The sequence below is a fragment of the Pezoporus flaviventris genome, unplaced genomic scaffold (genome assembly GCF_033815535.1).
Source record: "Pezoporus flaviventris isolate CSIRO_AGI_PZ_B2104156 unplaced genomic scaffold, CSIRO_AGI_Pfla_v1 ptg000100l, whole genome shotgun sequence".
Classification (NCBI taxonomy): domain Eukaryota; kingdom Metazoa; phylum Chordata; class Aves; order Psittaciformes; family Psittacidae; genus Pezoporus; species Pezoporus flaviventris.
Genome location: NW_026892648.1, coordinates 3,180,313 through 3,202,526, shown reverse-complemented (window position 1 = coordinate 3,202,526; position 22,214 = coordinate 3,180,313). Strand labels below are relative to the sequence as shown.

Below are 22,214 nucleotides of genomic sequence, written 5' to 3'. Positions count from 1 at the left end.
TTGGAGGAGCTTGGAGTGCCATGGCTGGAGGTGGCATTGCAGGCTCTGTGACATTACAGGTCCCTGGGCTAGCCCGGCACTTTGTGCCAGCTCGCCTGGGGAAGCAGCTCCTAATGGGACGGCCTGGAAGGCTCTGCCTGGCTGTTAAGGGAGGTAAGTGCTTCTGTGTGCACTGTGCCAAGCTCCTGTCTGCACACTGGAGGCAGAGGTTTGCTCCCAGCTCCCTCCCCACTGCCTTTTGATGGCACATTATCTCCCTTCGGCTCCTCATCAGGTCTCTGTCAATCCCTCCTTTGAAGGAGGGCTGCAGGAGCTTCCTCTCCTTCATGCTAATGTCTCACGTGAGTCTTCCCTTCCTGTCTCCCTTCTCCCTTCCCTTTCTCAGCCCTGAGCCATCTCACCCTATTTTGGTCCATTTTGCTTTTCTTCCTTGCAGACACCCCAGTGCTGAGCCCATCCTCAGCTCCTCCTGCCCAGGAGCAAAATGCACACAAAGCTGAGGCATGAGGGAGCCAGAACGGAGCTGGGCAAGGAGCCACGCTCCTCCTGAGCTCCCCAGCCCTGCTAACCCTCCCCTACCCAGGCACCTTGCCCCAGGGTGCTGCCCCCAACACATTGCTTAACCTCCCTGCACTGGTCAAAGCAGCTCGGTGCTGGAGAGTACAGCTGATTGAGACATCAGTAAAGCCACCACTGACCCCAGCCCATCACTGTCCCACAGCATCTCAGCTCAGGGTTGGGCTAACTCAGTTTAGACCCAGTGAGGGCAACTCTGACCTTCCCCCCATCTCCCTCGTTTTGCTCCTCATAAACTCCACTCTCCCACTATCTTTAAGGCCACCTATGAGCACCATTTATCTCAGAAGATGCCGGAGATGAGGGCCACAGTCTCAGCTGCATCCTAAGCAGGGACATGCGGCATCTTCTGACACCCCACAGCCTGCTGTGCTGCAGGTTTGTCCTCGCAGCCCTGCTCCTCACCGTCAAACACCAGAGCCTCACTATTCAGTGAAGGAAACAGCCACCGCGGAGCTAAATCTGCACGGCAGGGATATGCACCTTCCTTAACTCACTGACATGAAGGCCACAGAAGAAAATTAGTTCATCTCACCTGACCTCCCGGGTTGCACAGGCCATTATGTCCCTCCGTTACCCTTCTATTGAGCCCAATAACTCGTGCTTGACTGAATCATCTTTCAGCAAGGCAGCCAGCCGTGCTCTGCAGATAACAAGCGACAGAGGAGCAGCCACTGCTTTTGGCAGTTGTTCTGATGCTTAATCATTTTTTCTATTAAAAATATAAACCTCATTTCTAATTTGAACATGGCTGTGCTAAGCTTACAGTCACTGGTTCTAGTTATGGCTTTGCTTGCTGGTTTAGTACCCAGTATCTTCTCTGCTTGGAGGTAATTACCAACGGAGTCAGGGCATCTTTCCAGCTCCCCTTGAAGCCACTGAAAAGACTATTTTAAGTCTTTATCCTTATGGCAGAAAGGAGAAAGACTTAAAATAGTTCTTTCAGCGGCTCCCTTTGCATTCTTCTTTACTTGCCCTGCTTTTCCAAGGTCCTTCTCAAACTACTCCTCCCATAACATCCCAGGACCGATCTGCAGGAGGTAAAATCGTCTCTTTGTTGTACATATGCAGCACTGGAAGAGCTGGCTTATTCTTGCTCTGAAAGCCCTAGAATAGTCTTTTTGAGGCCAGCCTCTCCCAGTACAAGCTCACAGGTTGGGTGTCTCCATCCTGCACCCTCCTGTGGGAGGTAACTTCTGTGCTTTCTGCAATTTTGCCTTTTTGTTATCAAAATTAAGCCCTGGAAGTGTGTGGCAGCACAGACCTCACACTGCCACCAGCCCAGGCAGCCGCTTTGCTTGCCTCAAATGAGAATCACCCCAGAGGTTTGCTGTGATCCACCAGTCACCAGGAGACGGGGAAGTGAGAGAAGGGAATGCAGCAAAATGATGCCTGCAAAGACTATGTGTCACAGCAGCTTTGTGAGCTTTTTAATGCCCGTGAAAAAGCCCACCGCTCTTTTTCACCTCTGAACAAAACCCTCAGCATCCTCTGTGGGCCAGTGCAGCAACCCCTGCACTGCTATGGCAAAAATCATACCCACAAACACTGCCTCAGCAGCTAAAATAGTGAGTGGTGTTTCCTGTCCCCAGTTTGTAGAGGTGAAGGGAGCAATGTTGGTGCGCACAGATTGCTCCAGCAGGGCAAGCCTGGTTTGCAAAAGGCACGTGTCACCTCTGGCACTTACAGCAAGGAGCAGCCTGGTGCTATTGCAGTCTCCAGCCCAGCAGAGTTTTGCCAACTGCTTTGCATCAATGTGAATAGCAGGAGTGGCCACAGCACCAGCTGCCTCCCTCCATCCTCTCTTCTCTAAGAGGAGTGCAAGGGTCTGATTTTGGACCTTATTTCAGCAGTTATGTTTAATGCAGCAGTCAACAGGATATATGGGAATTCCCCCCTTCTCAGAAGGAAGCAGAAATAAACCCACATGCTGGCCAGCCATGCTCAACCAGCTCTGGCTTGGTTGGCTGGGCAAGGGGAAGAGGAGGAGGAGGGATGGGAGGAAGAGTTGGATGACAGAAGCAGAAAGGGGAGCATGTGTGGAGGTTGCTCATGGGCAATGCTGCCATGACCTGTCCCACGGCATGGTGCAATGCAGAGTACCAGAGTGTGCTGCTCCCCCCCGGGTGGGCCATGTTGGGTGAGAACACTGGAGTGATGGGGCTCAACCCAGCACACCCCAGTTGGGAAGCCATGTAGGGTGAGGAGGGCACTGAATCACCAGCCTGATTTCTAAGCCCAGTTGTGTGGCTTTGGGAAATTGCTCCCACTCTGTGCCTCAGTTTCCCCTTCTGCCTTTTAATTCAGGCTCTGGCTCCCCTGATTGCCACCAAGCTGGGGCTCTTCTCCCTGACAGGGAGGGGAATGGGATGTGGCAGGGGCTGCCTTGTGTCCCCATCACAGCACAGGAGTCTGGATCCCTGGGATTTGGTGAAGGCAAAGGAGGAAGAGGAGGAAGAAGCTAAAAGAGCTTTTGCAGAGGGCAGCTACACCTGGCTGGTGACTTAGGGAAGTCAGACGTAGAGGGAAGGGGGAGCAGCTTGGTTCCAAATGCAGAGAGCAGAAACTAATCAACACTGGAGGACTGAGAGATAGGAAATCTGTAAGGAGCCAGAAATGTCTGCACAACAAACAGGCAGAGACCCTCTAGGCTACTATCCCCTCTTTGCAAATGCACATTCAAATCCATTGCACGTAGGCTTTCCAGCAACAGAGCTGCCTGAGAGGCCACACAACAACACTGACAGGTAATGATGCTGCAGCATGCGGGAAAGGATGCAGAGGTACGCACAGGCAGGTTGTCATGCCCTGGACCAATACCTGCACAGAGACACCCACATGGACACCCTTCTGCCCAGAATCCTCCTCTCTGTGCTCAAATACCTGTGTAGCACTGGATGTTTTGGACTTTTACCTCCTTGCAGGAATGAGTTTGGGAGCACAAACCACTTCTCTGGGATAAGCGTATGTTGGGTCCCACAGACCACACCATCAGTGTGTCCCCTGCCATCAGAGGCAAGGATTCAGGAAGGGAGCTGTTCCCCAAAAAGCGGACAGCGCTATGTCAGCTCCAAAGGCAACAACACATGACAAATCCCAGCCCGTTTGCCAAACACACAACGTATTTCACAGCTCCCTGGCTCCAGCAGGCTGAGTCCCCAGGCACTGGCTCGGACCAACGCAGGTTGCACAGCACCCAGGAGACAGCCAAAAGGCAGAAAGCTGCCTGCAGCTGCCCTCTTCTTTCTTCCCTGACCGAGAGGACAGGGCACATGCACCTGCAACACACGACAGACAACATACACCATACACATTACTCCACATGGGACATGCACAAAGTTACACACAAAGTTACACAAGGCTGTGGCAAGCTAAAAAACATGTTGGGAGCGCTCAGAAGAAGGCAGCCCAAAGTGTGCTAAATTACAGCACCACGGTCTCAGCTCTGTCTCCCACCCTGCAGTTTCCTGGCATGGACCCACTGAGTGATCTCCTGGCCTCCAGAGATGGACAGCAGCATCCATCTCCTCTCCCTACACATCCAAGCTCAGCCAAGCAGGACATCAGGCTTCCACTGTGGACCTGGCTTTGGCCCAGTCCTGGTTTCATGGTTGCTCTGTCATAGAATCATGGAACGGTTTGGATTGGAAGAGACCTTAAAGATCATCTAGTTCCAACCCCCTGCCGCAGGGACTTTCCACTAGACCAGGTTGCTCAAAGCCCCATCCAACCTGTATTATCCTCTACATCTGTCTCAGTACGGACAAACTGCGGCACTGGGGAGCCACTTCTGGTCCCTACTGCATGAGGTTCTGCATGGGCACTTTTGAGCTCTGGCTCTCCACATCCCTACAATGAGACCAGATTTCCCATGTTATTCGGCACAGCTAGTTGTCACTGCTCACTTGTTTCTGTCAAACACCCAGCACCCTTTTCCCTCCACTACATCACCAGCAGCCAGGCTGCCCAGTCTGGTACCCTGTGAACCAGTGGGGAGAGGGATGAATGGCCTGCTGTTAGCCACATCCATGCTCGGCAGGCTGTGCACAGCTCCTGTTGGTACAGGGAAGACCATCCAGGAGAGAAAAGAAGCAGCCATCACCCTAGGGATGGTATCATAAACCATGTTAATAAGGCATTTTACTCCCCCTCCCCATCACCCCAACTCATGCAAACACTGTCTTGTTTAGCTGGCAACAAATGATAAAGACCCCCAGGGAGCACAGGAGGGGGAGAAAAGGGACATCTGTTTAGAGCATTTCTACAGCGTGGCTCTCCCAGGCTATTTCTATCTCTTCTTGTCAAAATTTATCAACTGCGTAATTGTTTAAACAGCATTAAACTGCTTGGAGCAAGAGCAACTGGAAATTGTCCTGCAATTGCCTCTGGTACTGATGCTGACAGCTCAGGAAGGGACTGGGGAGAGAAGGGATCCATCGGGCATGGGAACCCTCTGACTCCTTTTCCGGGGGGGGGGGGGGGAGAGGGGAGACACCACCCTGTCCTGCTAACAGGAGGAAAATAATCTCACTATTTCCAGTGCCCTTCCCTGCTTTCCAGACCCAAGACTCTCCTCCCTCTCTTCTCCTCTCCTCTCCTCCCTGCCCTGACCTGCTGTTAGCACACATTTTCTCTGCTAAATTATTTACAGCAGATGCACCAGCTCATGAAACCATAGCTAATGACAATGCCTCTCGTGCTGAAGTACACTGGATCCTGCCCTGACCCTGCTGAGCCCTTGGCCGGTACCTCATTGCCTGCCCGGGCCCTGAAACGGTTCCCAGCTGCTGCCAGCAGTTTTGGGGAGGGAGGGAGAAGCAATGGGAGCTGGGAAAAGATAAGGATTCGTTGCTGAATGCCATTTCTCCTTCCAGGCAGGAGAGAGGGTGACACAGAGGATTCCCACTGTGGGGTCTCCCCATCCCTGGGCAGACTACCTGGCTTGGGTCCCTGCAGACATGGGTGACCCCGGCAGGGTTTCTTCTTCCAGCAGTCTGCAAGGCAGACTGTGATATTCTTCAAGTGCCACAGACTTGTGGAGCTATGGGTGGAGAAGCAGAAGCAGCATCCAAAGGGGAGCATTGACCCCTTTGCTCCCTGCCTCATTGCTGCAGTGACAGGAGGTGGTTACATCCTGGCCGGTCCCGTCTTTCCCAGCACCCTCGGAGCTGGGGATCCACCGCTGGCAGGAGGCTCACACCAAATATTTTGACAAGGGGCACTTAGGAGCGGCCGAGACAAAATCCTTTCTGGCTCAGGAGCCAGGGCAATGAAATCACCAGCGTGTGCCCCTTCCACTCACTGCAGGAGGCACAGACCCAGGCCTCCACTGTCCCCCAGCCGAGGAGGCTTTGTCCTCAACACCCCAATTCCCAGCACTCTGGATGGAGCAGGGGCTGTGGGAAGCTGTTCAGATTGGACTTGGGCTTCTTTAATTATGGGGCTGGCTTTACTGCGTTAAAGAGGATAAACAAACTTCAGGAGAGGCTTTGCTGCCATGTGCTGGGACACGGCATGCTGGTGCTGCACGCAGCCTTTGGCTTTCATGCTAGGAGAGGACAGGGAGAGTTCCCCAGGAAGCTGCCAAGCCCCAGAACAGATTTTCCTCTTCTCCTTCAGCTCAGCAGCTGCTGGGACGGTTCATCCCATGAGCTTGTCCCCAGCCTTGCTGCAGGAGGGGATGCACAGGGAGCCTCTGGACTCGATTCATATGTAGGTCCAAAGCCCAGGACATGGCCAGCTGCTCACCAAGAGGGTTCTTGCACCTCATCACCTGCTCCTTTATGGATGCTCCATCCCTGGCTGTGGCTGGTCACCATCAACCCCGGAATTCCCCATCTCCACTCTGCGAAGTGGGATCGTAAGGGGTTGATCACCTTCTCTGCTTTTCGGTGCCCGCGTGCCATGCGATGCTCCTGCTGTGAGTCAGATGAAGCTATGACCTCTCCATAGCACCCAACCCAACATGAGCTCAACAGTTGATGGGGTCAAGCGTGAGGCCATATCCCTTCAGATACCAGTGGAGACCCACCATGTGATCCCACACACACTGGCCACATCCCAGGTTTGCTCTTCCCTCAAGCAGAGGCTCTGTGGGCCACAGCATCATTGAGGCCAGGGCAGAGCCACCAGCACTAATAAATGCCACGTGCTGCTTCGCTCGCTCCTCGCTGCCCCTAGCTCCCCCATGCAAAAAGGGGGGCCACGAGGATGGGAGAGGGGATATTTTTATTGTTTCTGACACCGGCTGCCCCAGATTATCATGTTTTACATAGCGAGCCAAAGAAGCATCACTCTGCTATGCTGCAGCTGGGCCGGCTGCCCAGCCCGGCAAGGGGAAGGATGGGAGGAATGCAGCAGGGCTCGGGTGCGTGCACGGGTGGGTGCAAGCGTGCGAGTTCCCTGCACACACAGGGCACAGCTTCATTCATCCCTTCCCGCTGCGGCACGGCAGCGTGCGTCCCGCTGGATGGGGCAGAAAGGTCACCCGCTGCCTGCGAACGTGTTTGTTTTTCTAGCCGGGCTCCTAATTCGATTAGGACTAATTGCATTTGGGAGCGTGGTGGGGGTTTTTGGTGGGATTGTGTTCATTTTTTTTTTGTTTGTTTGTTTTTTTGGCTTTCTCCTTAAAAAGCTGGGATGGCAATTTGCATATTGTTAACCAGCATGCCTTTCCAGACTCCCAGCCGGGCCAAGACCCGAAATCTGGGCACAGGCAGCAAAGTTTGTCTGTTGAGTTTTCCCAGCCGCAAGCAAACAGCTCGGCACGGAAAGGCAGTGACTGGAGAGCCTGCATGCCTCATGATACAAAGCTGAATTTTGACGAATGATGCACTCCTGCAATCTAATTGACCTTGTCTATATTTCCCTTTCTCTGGCTCTTAGGAGTCAAGGGGGTGATGCTTGGCTGCGAAGCATCCCAGTGCTGTTGCACCCACCCAGGCATGTGGGGAGAAAACAACCACATCCATAACAATATATCCAACAGCTTTGGGCTGCATCTGCCAGTGCTGAACATCAGCACCCACATACTTATATTTATTAGCTCCATCCCTGACACAGGTTTGGTTCAGGTTAATGTAGTACTGCCCCAAGCATTGCATGGGCACAGTTTTGGGGCTGACCTTGCATAGGGCTGTCTCTGAGGGATAGGAGCACATTTGGAGAGTGAGCAGGATGAATTACAGGGGTGGGTATTGTTCCCTGCCAGCTGGCACTAGTGCCAGGGAACGGCCACAGTCATGTTTAACTTGCTGCTCTTGAAATAGCCTCAGTTTACATGGCCATGGGAAGGGATTGGATAAGTTCAGAGGGGAAAAAATCCATCAAAAGGGATTTTTGTTAAAAAAACCCAAGCCCTGCGTCACAGATTGCTGGACATGAGCAGGGAAATCTCTGCATGCTCTGACCCCGAGCCTGTGCTTCTCCATCAGCACCCATGCCAGCAGCAGGACCAACGGCCTGACCAGGGCACCCTGCTTCAAGGCAGAGGCATCCTCACCGATGGCTGCCAGAGACAGCCAAACCTTTGTTTTCCTGACAAAGCATGTTAGCAGTGTCCTCCTGCAGTTTTTCACACATAACCAATGTATGGAAGCAGGCAGGCAGAGAACGATCCCTGGCACTGCCTTTGTTCCTTCGCTGTTCACTGTTCAGCCAGTGCCCAGCGTGTGATGCTCACATCTTCACCGGTGCTGCATCCTTCTTTTGGGGAGCCAAAAGTGCACGTCTTACATTAAGAGGTTATTACCTTCTTTTTGTCTTCTTTATTTTGGATGGGTACAAAAGAAAAGTAGTTATAAAAACAGCAAAAAAACCCAAAGGAGATGCAAACTGCAGTCCAACCCTCTGGTTGCAGCTGGAGCCCAGCTGGGAGGAAAGGGACTTCTAAGGCAGAGAAAAGGGAGACTCTGATTATTTATTAGTGGCCGATGTTTGATTGCTTGCTAATCAGGCCAGAGAACACACTCGGGCTCTCCCGGCCTCCCTGCTCACATGTGGTTCCTGTTGCTGTGCCCCTTCCCCCCCTCCCTCTTCTCTGGTTTTGCTTTGTTTGTTTTTCTGTTAATTTGGTTGTTTTTCCATGTCGTTTTCTGTCAAACCGCATGTTTTTTCCCCTTTCTCTCTCCAGCCACTGCAGTGACAGACATGGAGGAAGGAGGCCAGCCCAGAGCAGCTTGCCCTCTGCCAGTCCCTTTCCCATTGTCTCTTGAGGCAGCAATGCCCATGAGGCAGGGATGGCACTTGGCGGTGGGCTACGTCCAGCCATGCCACCACTTCATTGCCTGCATCCTGACCTGTAGCCCTGGTGCCAGAGAGGATTTTGTCTCTCATGCATCTCATGCAGACCCCACCACTGCCTGAACCCCAGCCCCCTTGTCAGGCAGCGGCTGGCAGAGCAATGGGGTCAGCAGCACAGTGCTTGGGCATCCCCAAACCTGAGTGGAGGGATGAATGGAGAGATGCAAACAGGCAGAGCCACCACGCCAGGACGGCGATAAGCAGGTTAGAAAGGGACGGTGGGATGGGAGTAGAAGGATGAACGCCTGCCCTGGCTGCCTCCCTCCCTCCCCTCTTTGCACACAAGGCCTCCCTGCTCCCATGTGCGCTCTCTGGCTTCTGGCAGCCTTTCCGCCGTGCGTTTCCACTCCTCTCTGGCCCATTAGCAGTATTTTTATAACATTCTGTAACACACGGAGCCGTGTGCCAAACCTCAAGAGTGCATTATTTCCCAACGTCTTTGTTATATCCACCCCCAGGCCCTCCGGCTGCATGTTTCCAAATGCACAACTGTGGCTTGCAGGGGCAAGCCGGGAGCCCAGCACCACACTCCTGGTATCCGGAGCCTTCCCCTACCTCCTGCCTGCTCTTGGTGCTCAGCCCTGGGCTTCAGACAGGGATACCCAGTATGTCAAAACCCCTGGCCCCATTGCCTGCTGCTTCTGGACACACTTGGGCATCTGCTGCTCTCCAGGCTGCAGGGCATGCTATCCATTGGAGATAAACACAGAGCATCCTGGTTACTCTCCTGTGCCTCACTTCATGCTCAGCTGCCTGAAAAAAGGAGGCAGAGCAACAGGTTGTTCCTCTAAGTCCTGTGGAAGAGTCCCACCTTTTCCTGAGCTGGTTTGTGCTTGGGATGACCCATTCCCTGGAAATGAGTGATCTGGGACTCTTAGGGATAAGCAAGCCCATGGGGCCCTTCCTTATCTCCAAGGTGAGCTCTCCATCTGTCAGTCACCCCATCCCTGGGTGCACACTGTCCCCCCACTGCATGTGCACTGTTGTCCTCATCCCTGGAGCAGATGAGACAGCCTGGCTACCCCCAGCCTCCGCCCCATGATGTGGACTTGGGTATCAAACCCAACTACAAGGACCAATTGAGCTACCCATGTCCTTCAGCCTCCCTGCTGAAGCCACTCATGAGACATCTTCATGCAGTCTGTGCCTTTTGCACCATTGCACAGTATTCTGGTCCCTCCATTGTAAAATCCCCATCCCAGTAACCTCCAGGTACTCCACAGCCAATGGCACATCCCACCAGAGCTCCCTGGTCCTTGTGGGACAGAAACATTACGGGAAACACCACTGAGAGCAGTCCAAAGGCTGATGGTGAAGCTACTCTATCCCTCCAGCAGCTCCCCTTTCAGCACAATCTGATCCCCTTTAGCCGTCTCCTAAGCCATGTTCCAACTCTTGTATTAATCCACATTTTCTCTGGTTTAACTCGTAATTTCCCAAGTGGCACCATAGCAAATACTTCACTGAAGTCAAGACAGATTACAGTGACCACATTTCTGGGCTTAGAAAATCAGTTCCCTTATCAAAGAGAGCTATCAGGCTAATCTGGTGCAGTTATTTCCCTGGCAAGTCCCTCTTCTATTTTTCCCCCATTTTCCATTTGCCTCCAGGTCTTTAATTGCTCCCTCTTCCAAGCACACCCCATGGCCCTGCTGTGCTGTGGGGTCAAGCTGTCTGACCAGGATTTTTCCTTCTCTCAGACACAAAAGACGTGTCACCGCTCCCACCACCACTGACCTCTCAGCTGCTAATGAGCTCTGCTAACAAACAGGAGTGTCCTCACCTGGAGATGAGGTGTTCCACAAGCCTTCAATGCATCTTTTTCGTTGAGGAAGGACCATCTCCAGGTTTTATCCTCCTTCTGCTCCTGCAGCCTGCACTGCCCTCGCTCTCAGCATCACTGCTCAAACCTGGCAGGGTTCATTCCTTGTGGGGCTGTGCTGAGCTTACCTTTAATCTCCCCTGAAACCTGGCTGCAGAGCCGGCTCCACTCTTCTCTCTTTGTTTGCTCCACATTTATATGGCTACCCCCCCCCTTCATTTCCTCTGCAAGGTCTTGCTCAGCTTGACTCCTGGCAGATCGCCCTCCATCCCTGTGCTTGCTGACCCCTGCGGTGGAGCTTGCTTTGCTAACTGACATCTTTCCCTGTCCACATCACTTCTCTGCTCCCTCCCCACATCCTTCCTGTGGTGTTGTCTGCCCAGGAGCACCCATCCACACTTGAGGAGATGCTCCAGGTACCATTGTTTGTCTAATGAGATCCCCAGCACCTCTCTGTGTGCAGCCTCCAGCCCCTCACTCCTGCTGCCTTTATCTTTTTTGTTGCCCCAGTAAGAGAGATGAAAATGCAGCCACAGGCCTGTTTTCATTTAACTTCCCATACAATTGAAACGAAAAGAGTCCAAGCTCCCTCAAATCCGAGGCTTGGGCTCCCAGTGCACTCAGCTGCAGCAGGGATGCTACCACAAGGCCATGCTGCAAACCTCCCACCAGCCACCCATCTCCATCACTGTGCCCATGCCCATCCACTCCTGGGGTGCTCCTAAATGCACTTCTCTGCAGCAGCTTGCTCACCTTCAGAGAATCAATCATGCCCCACAGAGACATAAAAGTTGGTGGTGGGGGGAAGATGCTCAGGGGGGGCAGCAGCGCTGGGAAATGAAATCTCACATAGAACATTAAATTAAAATCCAGGCAATTAAATTAATTACCACTAAAAGCGTCTCACCTGATTAGTTCGTTGCATACTTAATTGCATTAACAACACCAGGCATTCACTTATTTATTTCTCTATCTCTCTCTCGAGGCTGGTGGCCCCTGCAGTGTCCAACTGGGCTCTTCAGCTGCCCAGTACTCAGGGGGACTGTGAGCCTCCAGCAAATGGGAACACGTGGTAATAGGAAACAGCAGGATTTGGGCTCTAATGCTGAGCAATTCCCACGGGTCCTTGAGCGGATTGACAGGGATTATCATTAGTGAGGCGCTTAGCAGATGGAAGAGCCATTGCAAAGTCACAGTGATGCCACAGCTGCAGAGGAAGCAGTTTCAGGCTGCAAGCTGTTGCCTGTCCCCTTGTTTCTTCCATACCTGGCCTGGAGACCCCCCCTGCACTGGGATGGTGTGGGACCTCTGCCTGCAGGGGATCTGGTGAGTGTGTGCCCAACCAGAGGAGCTGCACAGCCTCCTACTGCCTTCCCTGCTTCTGAACTACCTGTGAATGCCTCCTCACCCCCACAGCATGGTTAAGATACCTCTAACTCACCTATCACTGCCTTTTTGTTTGCCATGCTCCCAGACTGACATCTATTCATTGCCATAACCTTTGCCCTATGATGACTGCTCCCCCTTTACCTGCTTCTCACATTGCCTTTCAGCTTCTTCTAGCACCCCTTACTCTAGGACCATGTGCCAGGGACCTACCTTAGGAAGACCCTGAACCATGAACTGGACACTGGAGCAGCTCTGATACTTGGATTTCTTCAGTCAGGTGCAGTGAGCCACTACTGCCTGGTTTGCAGGGCTTATGCAGGCCACGGCTGGAGCTCCTGTGACCTTCAGCCCCTGGACCATGGCCTAGGGTGGAAACACTGCCCTGGCTCTGATGCCAGGTGTGGAAGGTGAGACGAGGAGCAGAGAAAGGCTCTGCCATGTCCTCCAAACCTGGTAACATACAGCCACCTCATAATGCATCCCCAACTGATGCCTCGCAGCATCTTCCACAGCAGTTACCATCCCACAGCCAGCCAATGCTAGCTGGTGCTCCCAGACACCCATCGCTGTTGGCTGCAGACACCGTAGTGTGAAGCATGGAGTTGTAATCAGCTGTACAAACACAGCAGCCACCAAACACACAACTGCTATCAGCTCTTGTCATCGTGTGAAACACAGCACAACTCTTACCTCCCGCGCCTGCGAGACCTGTGAATCAGCGCATCTCACAAATGCAAAATGCTGGGGAATGTGCAGCTGTCCTCCAAGATGCCTGTACACAGAGGCTCCTGCAAACACACAGCAGCTGCCACCACCTTTTGGCTGTGCCTCTGAAACAACTATGTTGTGGTAGACTTGGCCAGGACTTCCTTCTAGTCTGCAATTCCCTCTGAGAGCCCAGCCCCAACTCTTAACACCAGAAGAGATGGTGGTCATGGCACTGGGCTGGATGGAGAAGTAACATCCCTCCTGAAATTATTCCTGGGGCATCATATAATCTGCCTGCTTCAATGCAAAGTTTGGGGAAGGAAGGGCTGATTCCAGCATCCTGCTGCTGGGTTGCTCATTTATCAGACTGTGGCAGCCAACCATAGGTATGGAAGGTATAGGGGCTGGGATGACAGGAGGGGCTGTGAGGGTCTATATGTGAGCAGAGAACATGGCTCTGTGCCCCTCAGTGCCACATGCTGGGGTACTCACCTCCCACGCGCAGGTAGGTCTGGTACTTGAGGTGCCAGGAGGAGCCCTCGTAGCAGGAGTACTGACCACTCTGCGACAGGTCGACATTCTTCAGGATCAGGTAGGACCCATTCAGGTGGGACTCATCAATGTCAGTGCCATTGGCTGTCCAGGTCACAGCTGAATCCCAGTCCATGGAGCCACACTTCATGGTCACATCTGCGCCTACCCGCTCATACTGGATGTGGCTGTCTGTAAGGAGGAAGAGAAAACCGGGTGAGCTTGGAGCCCTTTGGGTGCAGATGCCTTGGAAATAGGATTTTACCATCACATCTAGGGAGTGAGAGAAGGGCTGGGACATGGAGTGCTATTGTGTTGGTGGCTAGGGAAGCCTGAGTTCTCCTCCTGGCCCTGATAATGATTTATTTTAACCTTAGACTACAGTGGATCAGCTGGCAAAGACCAGCGGACAAGGACTCTTGGATGACCTGCATCTCTTAGGATACTTTCTTCTGACCTTTACATGAGGAGACATGTGAGGGCTGAATGTATGGCTTGCCAGCCAAATGCCCCACAGCACAGACAGATGCTCACACCAGCAAGTCACTGCCACTCCTGTACCTATATGACCTGTTGCAGGATGCAAACCAAATGCACGCATCAAAAACTCCCTGCAGAGAGATAACGGAGCCCCAGGAGCTGCCACCAGCAAACTCAAGATGTTTACTGACAGAGGTGGGAAGCAGGAAGCTGTTCCTGAGATTCCCTGCAATCTAACCATGCTCTGCTGTGGGAAGGGGCAGCTGCGTGGTGCTTGTTATGCTGTTTGTCTCTCTGCCTGGCTTTTCTTCTATCTCTACAATAACATGATGCCTTGCTGAGCTATTTGATTTAGCAGTTTGTGAGTGGGGCAATACAGCTCATTGGGCACCAGCTGCCTAATTGAATTTTCTCAGGTTTCTGGACAGGAGCTCAGGCTGACATTCATTAATGGTCCTTAGCAATTGAATCTTTCCCATGTCGCTACACTGGTTGTGCAGAGCTGCGTGTGGCAAAGATAAAATGCTGTGTGTATGTGCATGACACAGGAGGAAGCAGGATAGGCGGATGAGCAGGTGTTGAGGCTCTTTCAAGGCTTCATCAAGCCTTTATACATAGACAAAGGCGGTCCAGTTCTCAAAATACTCCTGGGTTTCAAAAACACATTTGACAAGGTACAGCCCAAGGAAACCAAGCAGCCCTGACCCAGGAGGAAAGTCATCACAAGGATTTATAGCAGCTAAAGGTCAGGAGACCAAAGGTGGGAACAAGCTGTCAGACATGGCAAGTAAAAGACGTCACCAGTGAAGTTCAACAGGGATCAGAGCTGGATCAGAGCTGCCCAGCACCCTCGTAACTCATAGGTAAGAGGTGTCGAGGCAGAGAGAGGAGGTAGTGTGCTGTCAGGGCAGCCAAATTACAGCTGGGTTCAAAAGCTTTGCAGAGGGACATCATGGTACAAACCCACTGGGCAATAACACTGTGATAAATGCACATGGATGCACACAGGGAAAATGAAGCCCTGCTCTCCTCTACACAGTCACGTCTCCCAGTGAGCTGCAGCCTCCATGGAAATATGTCTTGGAGTCATCATGCTCACTTTACTGAAAACATCAGCTTGGTGGTGACCAAAACACAAACCCAACACTAGGAATTACTCAGAAAGGGACTGAGAACAAAGTGCTGTACCCTAAAAGCTGGGCACAAATCTGCCCTCATGCCATTAAGAGTTAGGTTCAGCTAGAAACAGAGCAGAGAAAAGAAATAGGAATAACAAGTAATGGAAACCCCACACAAAGATGGCTTAGCAGACTCGATCCCTTCATCCATAAAAGGAAGGAGCTAAGCAAAGATGTGATAAACACCTAAGCAATGAAGAGGGACATGGAGAGGACAAACAGAGAAAGACCGCTTGTTCTTTCTTCTAATAAAATGAGAGACAGCAAATGAAAACAAGCAAAAGAAAGTGCTTTTACCCATGTTCATTAGATGCTGAGATGTCAGCATCTGGGGTGAAATAGCGCTTATGGGAGTCCATAGCAGAAGACACCACCCAGGGTGGTAAAACACTGAGTTGCCCAGTGAACCTGGGGATGCTGCATGCAGCTAATGGTGGGGAGGGACAGAAGAAGCACCCCCATGCTTGTCCTGCTATTTTCTTCCTCTCTAGACATTAGCACCTGGGATCCTGCTGGTAAGTGGGACCACATGAGCATGATCCAGCCATTCCCTGTGTGAAAGCCCACAACATGAGTCCATCTGCAAAGGACAGAGTTCAGAGGCAAAGCTGGTCACTGGCAGGTATGGGTCCTCCTGCAGATGGTCTGTCAGGACACTCACTTCTGACAGTGAAGCAGCACTTTTGGGGATGCTGTCCCTGCTGGGAAGGGGGGTGCAAAGAACAGATGGGAAAAAATTGGGCTGTGGCAAGTAAGATGCTGTTGAGGTGCCTCAGGATCATCTTAGTCAGTATCCAAGGGTGGTGGCCTTTGAGAAACTGCGCTGATCAAACAATTGTGTTTCAAGTGTCTTAAAAAAGGTTAGAATATACACTGACAGCCAGCAAGAGGGGAGGACATTTAAGATGAGGCAGCTGGGTGAGGAGAGGTAGTTGGAATGGGCCCAGATAAACAGGAAGATAGGTAGAACTGTGGAAGAAGGTGGGGTGGATGGGTGGATGAATGTGCCTGGTCAGAGATAGAGAGCTGGATGGGCACAGATGGGATGGCAAGAAGCGTGTGAAGATGAAAGAATGTATGACTATGCATGTGTATGGGCATACATGGGGATGCAGAGATGTGGAGCAGGATGGAGGGGATAAGCATATAAGTAGCTGCTGTCTGGCTGTGTATGTGGATGGAGAGATGGGCAGGCAGATGGGTGAATGGATGAATGGAAGGAGGGATGGAAGGACCAGTGAATGGCAGTGGTGTTTGGCAGATGGTTGGCTGTTCGAATGACTGTGGAGGTGGATGGAGGGGTGGGTGGATGGAGGGGTGGATGAATGGATGAATAGACAGATGACTCAGCAGAAGGGTGAATGGATAGATACAGGTAACAGAGCTAAAGTAAGAGCTCCCAGCACCTCACTTAAGTTCTCCTCTAATTTCTTAGATTACATAAGGTAAAGACATTTTCTTTTCTTTCTGCTGGCTCTCAAAAGGCTGTCCTGGACTTACAGTTGGGATTCTGCAGGGCAGAAACACTGGAGATGCTGCACCAGGTTTTGAGAGCAGGGGAAAGCTCTGCGGTGCCCAGCTCTGCTTCTCAGGACTGTGGCTGAGGGCTTGTCTGTAGCTGGTGACAGCAGGACTGAGCTGGGAAGGGGGAAAAGGCACCTTGAATTATTTCCTATTTGTCCTTAAACACAGTGCAAACACGTTGGCACTCATCCAGAAGGGCTGAGGGAGCCATTCCTGGAAGACAGGTCTTTGAAAGCAATGCTCCTTTCCAAGGCAATGATTTAAGACCCCTGATGAAAGAGAAACCCAAAGCGTAGCTTCAGAGGAGGCATTTCTCCTGGCTGGGTTTGCGGAGGCTCCTACTGGAGCCAAGCCAGGTCCCCACATCCCTCCGGCCTCGTGCCAGGCATAGGAATATTACACAGCTGCTGTGCGAACACGTGGCAGCCCCTTTGGGGAGGGACACCATGGGGCAGACCCCTAGCAATGCTGTAGACAACAGTTTTGCTTTAGAATGGGAATGGGCAAGGGTGACCAGAGCTTTTACTGGGAGCCTTTACTTCCCACAGGCAGGACCCCTGCCTGAGCCCACCCAGAGCCTCAAGGCTCATCGAGCAAGGATGGGAGGGAAGCTGGTCCCCCTTCCTGGTCATTGTGTCACTGGTAACATAGGGGATTGATGACAAAGGTGGTTCTTGTGCTGCAGGGCCAGCCCTGCTGGATGGACATTGACTGGTGGCATAGGCAGAACTAGGGCCAACAGCTCAGGTGTTTCAAGCTGGATGTGGAGGAAAATTTATTCTCCTTGAGGGTGATGCTGTGCTGGGATAGGCACCCACAGAGAGAGGGTTATCTCTGTCCTTAGAGGCTGTCAAGGCTCTGTTGACAAAGCCATGGCCAACCTGTTCTACAGTTGAGGATAGTCCTTTTCTCAGTGGGACACTGAACAAGACACTTGAAAGATCCCTTCGCACCAACACTGCTGTGACCATTGGCTAGAATTGAGAAGTCAAGAGGCTGCCCTGCCGTACACCATCCTGCTTCTCCAAAGGATGTTGCTTTTTGGGTCACCTGACAGCACAAGACTGAAGCACACATGATGGAGAGCTTGTGATGCTGTACCCCAATCAGCAACATGCCTTTAAGCATCCACCCCGAAGGGCCACATCCTCTGCTGCAGCACAACACACCAGCAAGGCACAACACAGTTTACAATGTAGAGTCCTGAAGCTCAAGAGGAGCTGTGGTGATGTATATGTTACGTTGAGACATTCAAGGCCAGGTTTGATGTGGTTCTAAGCAGCCCGACCTCTTTAAAGATGTCCCTGCTCATTGCAGGGGTTTGGACTAGATGAGATGTGAAGGTCCCTTCCAACCCAAACCATTCTATAATTCTATGATTCTGTTCTGTAACGAAGGTGGAAATTGCAGCTTTACCCACAGCCCTGCAGAGCTGCAGTGGAGGAAAGACAGGAGCTACCCATGGGACAGACAAGCACAGCTCCCCATGGTAGACTTTGGGTAGTTCGGAAACAAGAGCTGTGAGCTGCTTTGCTGTCCTCCTAGGGATGACGAGTGACAACTTGATGGTGCAGTCTGTGCAGCTGCAATGCTACGAGGACCAATGGCACAGCAATCTAGCAGAGAAACATGGACAGAAGATGAGACAAAGCAGTTGAGATGTGGGGCCCATGGGAGCACATTTGATGTTTCCCAAACCCACTCTGCTCAGCTGGAGCTCTTCAATAGAAACATCACCCTCATTTTCCTTCTTAATGAATCTTGACAAGCATGGAGACTTCAAGGGTAGCAATGCAGGGAAATCCTGCAAACTCCTCTTGGGATGCTCTAGTGCCTGCTCTCCCTCTGTCCCTTCTGATGCTCTCACCCTGCCAGCATGGGCAGCTGCCAGCCACAGCAAGTGTGCTGCTGGACACTGCAGCATGCACAGAGCTATGCCAGGGAGGTGGCTCAAGGGCTTTGTGCCCAGATGCCTGAGGGGTCTTTTGAACAGTGAGCAGGGGAAGTGGACAAAATGGTTTGTATTCCTGTCAATGGGGCCCTTTGAGCCCAAATGCACTGGGAGGTTGTGGCTGGCATAAGCAAGGAGCAAGCAAAAGGAAGGCACTGCAGCATTTCTCAGGACAGACACAAGCTCTCTGCAGGATGCACAGCCTCTGGACTTGCCCCTCTTTTGCAGATGGGGAAACTGAGGCAGCAAGAAATGCCATGTCCCCACTTCCCCTGACAGGATGTGAAGCACTTACATAGTAGGAGGGAGAATTACATGCGTACCTTCAGAAAAAAAGGTCTTCACATCACCCCATTAGCCTTTGTACCTCTCTCCCGCAGCTAGGCAACTATCCACGAATAATTATCTCGCTGGCTAATTAGCTCTCTGTATACATATTCATAAATTATACATTTAATATTTACACAGTGCCAGGGCTATGCTGAGAGCTTTCCAAGCAAATAAACCATCAAGGTCTCTGCAACTTCAACCCCACAACTTCCTATGGTAAATGAGATGAATAAGCCCACAGGAGATGAGCGTGAGCCCCAGAGGGTGGAGGAGGCAAGGGGAAAAAGAGGTGGCTTCACCATCTGCCCTCTGGATCTCCTCACCTTCTCTATCCATTGGGCAGAGCAGTGGCACAACCCTGGGGCTTCCCTCTTTGCTCCAGCACCCATGCTCACCAGCCTGAGCAGCATTAACCTTAAATGTCCAAGGGATGCTGGTGGCCCTTCTCCCATGTGCAGATTCGTAACCCTGAGGTCTGCCCTGAACAGCTTTTCCTGGTATCATCTTCCTAAAGCACACCCCATCCTTGATTTCCTCAAAGCTATTTCCTCTGATGCCACTTGGTCTTTGCATGGCTTTCGTTGGCAGCAGAAATCTTCCCTTCAAGGAGAAGGACCTTCACGCTTAAAAAGGCAGTTCTTCTACAAGTGATTTAAAACTGGATACATCTTTGTAAGGAAACAGGCATAATTAAGTATCATCGATGTAGCCAGAGATACAGAGCATTCCAAGTTAATTTTGTCCACTAATGAAGAATTGCAGCAAGCAGAGCCCGCGTTTGTTTGCTCTGCTTTGGTAAATTGCTGGAGTCAGCAGCTTCGCTCTCTTGACAAGAAAAGATAATTAGCAAGAAACATTAATTAAGCGATAACAGATGGGTGCTAAAGGACTTGCACTCAATCACTCCATGATAGCCTGGAAGCAGACCTCAAGTTTCCTGTAGAGGTATTGTAAAGGAGGCACTTTCCCTCTCTGACTTACTCAGCTCAATGCAAGCTAGAGAGCCTCTTCTCTCAGCCTGGATGTGACCACGAAATGTCCTTCCATGAGGGCTGGCAAAGCCCTGCTGCCTCCAAAGAAGCTCTTCTCCAGCCCTGCAGCAGCCTTATCTCCCACCACTTCTCTGCAGCTGATTGCACCTCCCTCTGCGTCTGTACCCCAAAGCTAGGTAGGGATGTCTACAGCAGAGTGAAAAGAGCCTTCATGGCCCTTCTAGCTGCTCAGCTGCAAGAGGCTGATGCTTCTTCCATGAAACTTAATACAACATGAACTGGGACTTTCTGAGGACTTTTGCAATCAAACATGTCATTGTCACACATCATAACCATAGGCTCCCTCCTGGTCTAGCAATGGGGACGTATGATGCCTACTCTGCTACCAGCTTGGCACAGCTGGGATTGGAGCACAGTCAGGATGTTGGTACTTGCATACCTCATGTGTAGGGGCCAACAAGACCATGCAGTGGCAGGACATAAGCACCCTCTGGGGGAAAACCACAGTGCTAAACCCTGTGAGAAACCACAGAACAGACACCCACAGCTGGAAGCAAGATGAACTTGCAGCAGAAGCAAGGGCCAAGACCTTGCAGCACTGCCTTAGCCCCAGGGGGTGCAGCAGCTCCCCCGCCTTGTGGCCTATGATCCCATGTTGAGCCCTGGCTGGGAGATGTGAAAGATAGATGGGGGATCTGGTCTCAGCAGACAAATAACTTCAACATCATTCTTCTGCTTGTATTCTATCATCAGACTGGCTGATCCCTGCACCAGGACACAACTGCGATGTTTGTGTCTTGTACTGGTCTTGGTGCATTTCCAGCAGCCCTGTGTTGGGATGGAGCCTCTCTTGCAGCTCTCTAGACCTTTCAAATCATATCAGCCTGGACCACCATGCTGGCAGTGCTCCTTGCTGCAAGCCAGATCTCCATGCAGAGGCAACATTGCTTCCCTGTGTACCATCACACTCACATCTTGCCATCACAACCACTCACAGCAGTGGGCTGCCCCAGCATCAACTTGTCTCTGGCCATAGGGTGAAAGCAAATCTGGAAACAGCAGCCTAAGTCTACCCTGCCTTGGTAACACAGTTTCTCTAGTCATGCATAGATGGGAAACCCCCAAAGTTGCCTTTTCCCGTGGCTTCAGAGTAGGACCAAGTTCTGCTAAGGGGTCTTAATGCTGGTGTGCACCCATCTGCTATGAGTCACACACTGCTAGCGCAAATTATCTTATGTTGTTAGAGGCAGCAATAGGAGAAGATGCACTTCTGCTGCTACTTCTGCTTTTCCATCTCAGCTGCTCTGCAGTAGAGAGGTCTGGATGCTGCTAGGCTGGTGATCTTGGCTTTTTGTTTTCCAGCAGCCTCTTTTTGCTCTTGCATCCTAGGCGAGGGCCTGAGCTCATGTGTTGACCCGTTTTACAGCAGCAGGTCTTGGTAAGACCTTCTCTTGGATGTCCTAGATCTTTTGGTCCTCTACTACCTGTGTCCTAGGACTCCAAGTGCTCTCCTTGCCAGGAGAGGCTGAGCTATGCCCCAAAGGATAGGACTTTGCCACTTGGACTTGCACTCCTTGCAAACTTGAGATGACTCCTCCTGACGAAGAGCAGTTGCCTTGTGAAGCTGCAACTCCTCCAGTCCCCTGCATCTACATTGTGTCTGTCCCAGCACAAGAAGGGGTATCATAAAGAGGGGAAGATATTGGAGGACCAGAAAGAGATGAATGGCACTAATGGGAACCAGCAGACAGCAGGAAAGTCCCCCTAGCACCCTCCAAGCCGGACTCACCTTAGCCTTTGCCCTTCACTGCCTTGTGACTGGTGTTAGTACCGTGGATGAATTAAAGGCTTGTTTTCTGGCCCTGCTTTTTCATGCAGACAGGACAAATAGCTGCAGGCCACAAAAGAGTGCTTAGATCAGGCTTTTCAATGCCGTTTAAGGGGAAATCGATACGATTTGGAATTACGTGCCCAAATCACAGCCGTAAACACAAGAAAAGCTCATTGTGATCCAGCAACAGCACGAAGACACCTGTATTTACCAAGCGCTGGGGAGGGGAGGCAAAGCCGGATAGAGACATCGGGGTGCCTTACACCCCATTGACCACAACCTGCCTTTTAAGCCTGGAGCACAGCGTACAATTTCCTACCATTGTCTGGCAATGCCCACGCTCCCGCCCTCAAATAACAACTTTCCTCTGTGTGAACACATGGGGGGCGACCTTTATTTGTTCATGTAAGAGCCCAGCTCCCACTTCACCCCACTCAGGGCTGCGGATTAGCATCAGGCATTGCTCAATACCCTTTTTATTAGCACAGAATTACGGATGTCAGAGGCGTAAAAGACCTGTTGGGTCCCACTCAGTCCATCCTCCTTCTGCCAAGACAGTATTGGTCCCTGCAGCATATTTACTATTTCTCCAGTCTAATTT

General features: G+C 51.7%; 1 protein-coding gene across 6 annotated transcripts in view; it reads right to left on the bottom strand.

Annotated features, from left to right (window-relative positions):
• The window catches only part of CNTFR (ciliary neurotrophic factor receptor), a 205,758-nt gene that overhangs the window by 47,013 nt on the left and 136,531 nt on the right, over positions 1 to 22,214 (bottom strand). For all 6 annotated transcript variants that reach the window (XM_061477151.1, XM_061477152.1, XM_061477149.1 and 3 more), the window contains one exon: positions 13,289 to 13,519. In XM_061477151.1, coding sequence (XP_061333135.1) covers positions 13,289 to 13,519 — 231 coding nt within the window. The remainder of the gene's footprint in view (positions 1 to 13,288; positions 13,520 to 22,214) is intronic.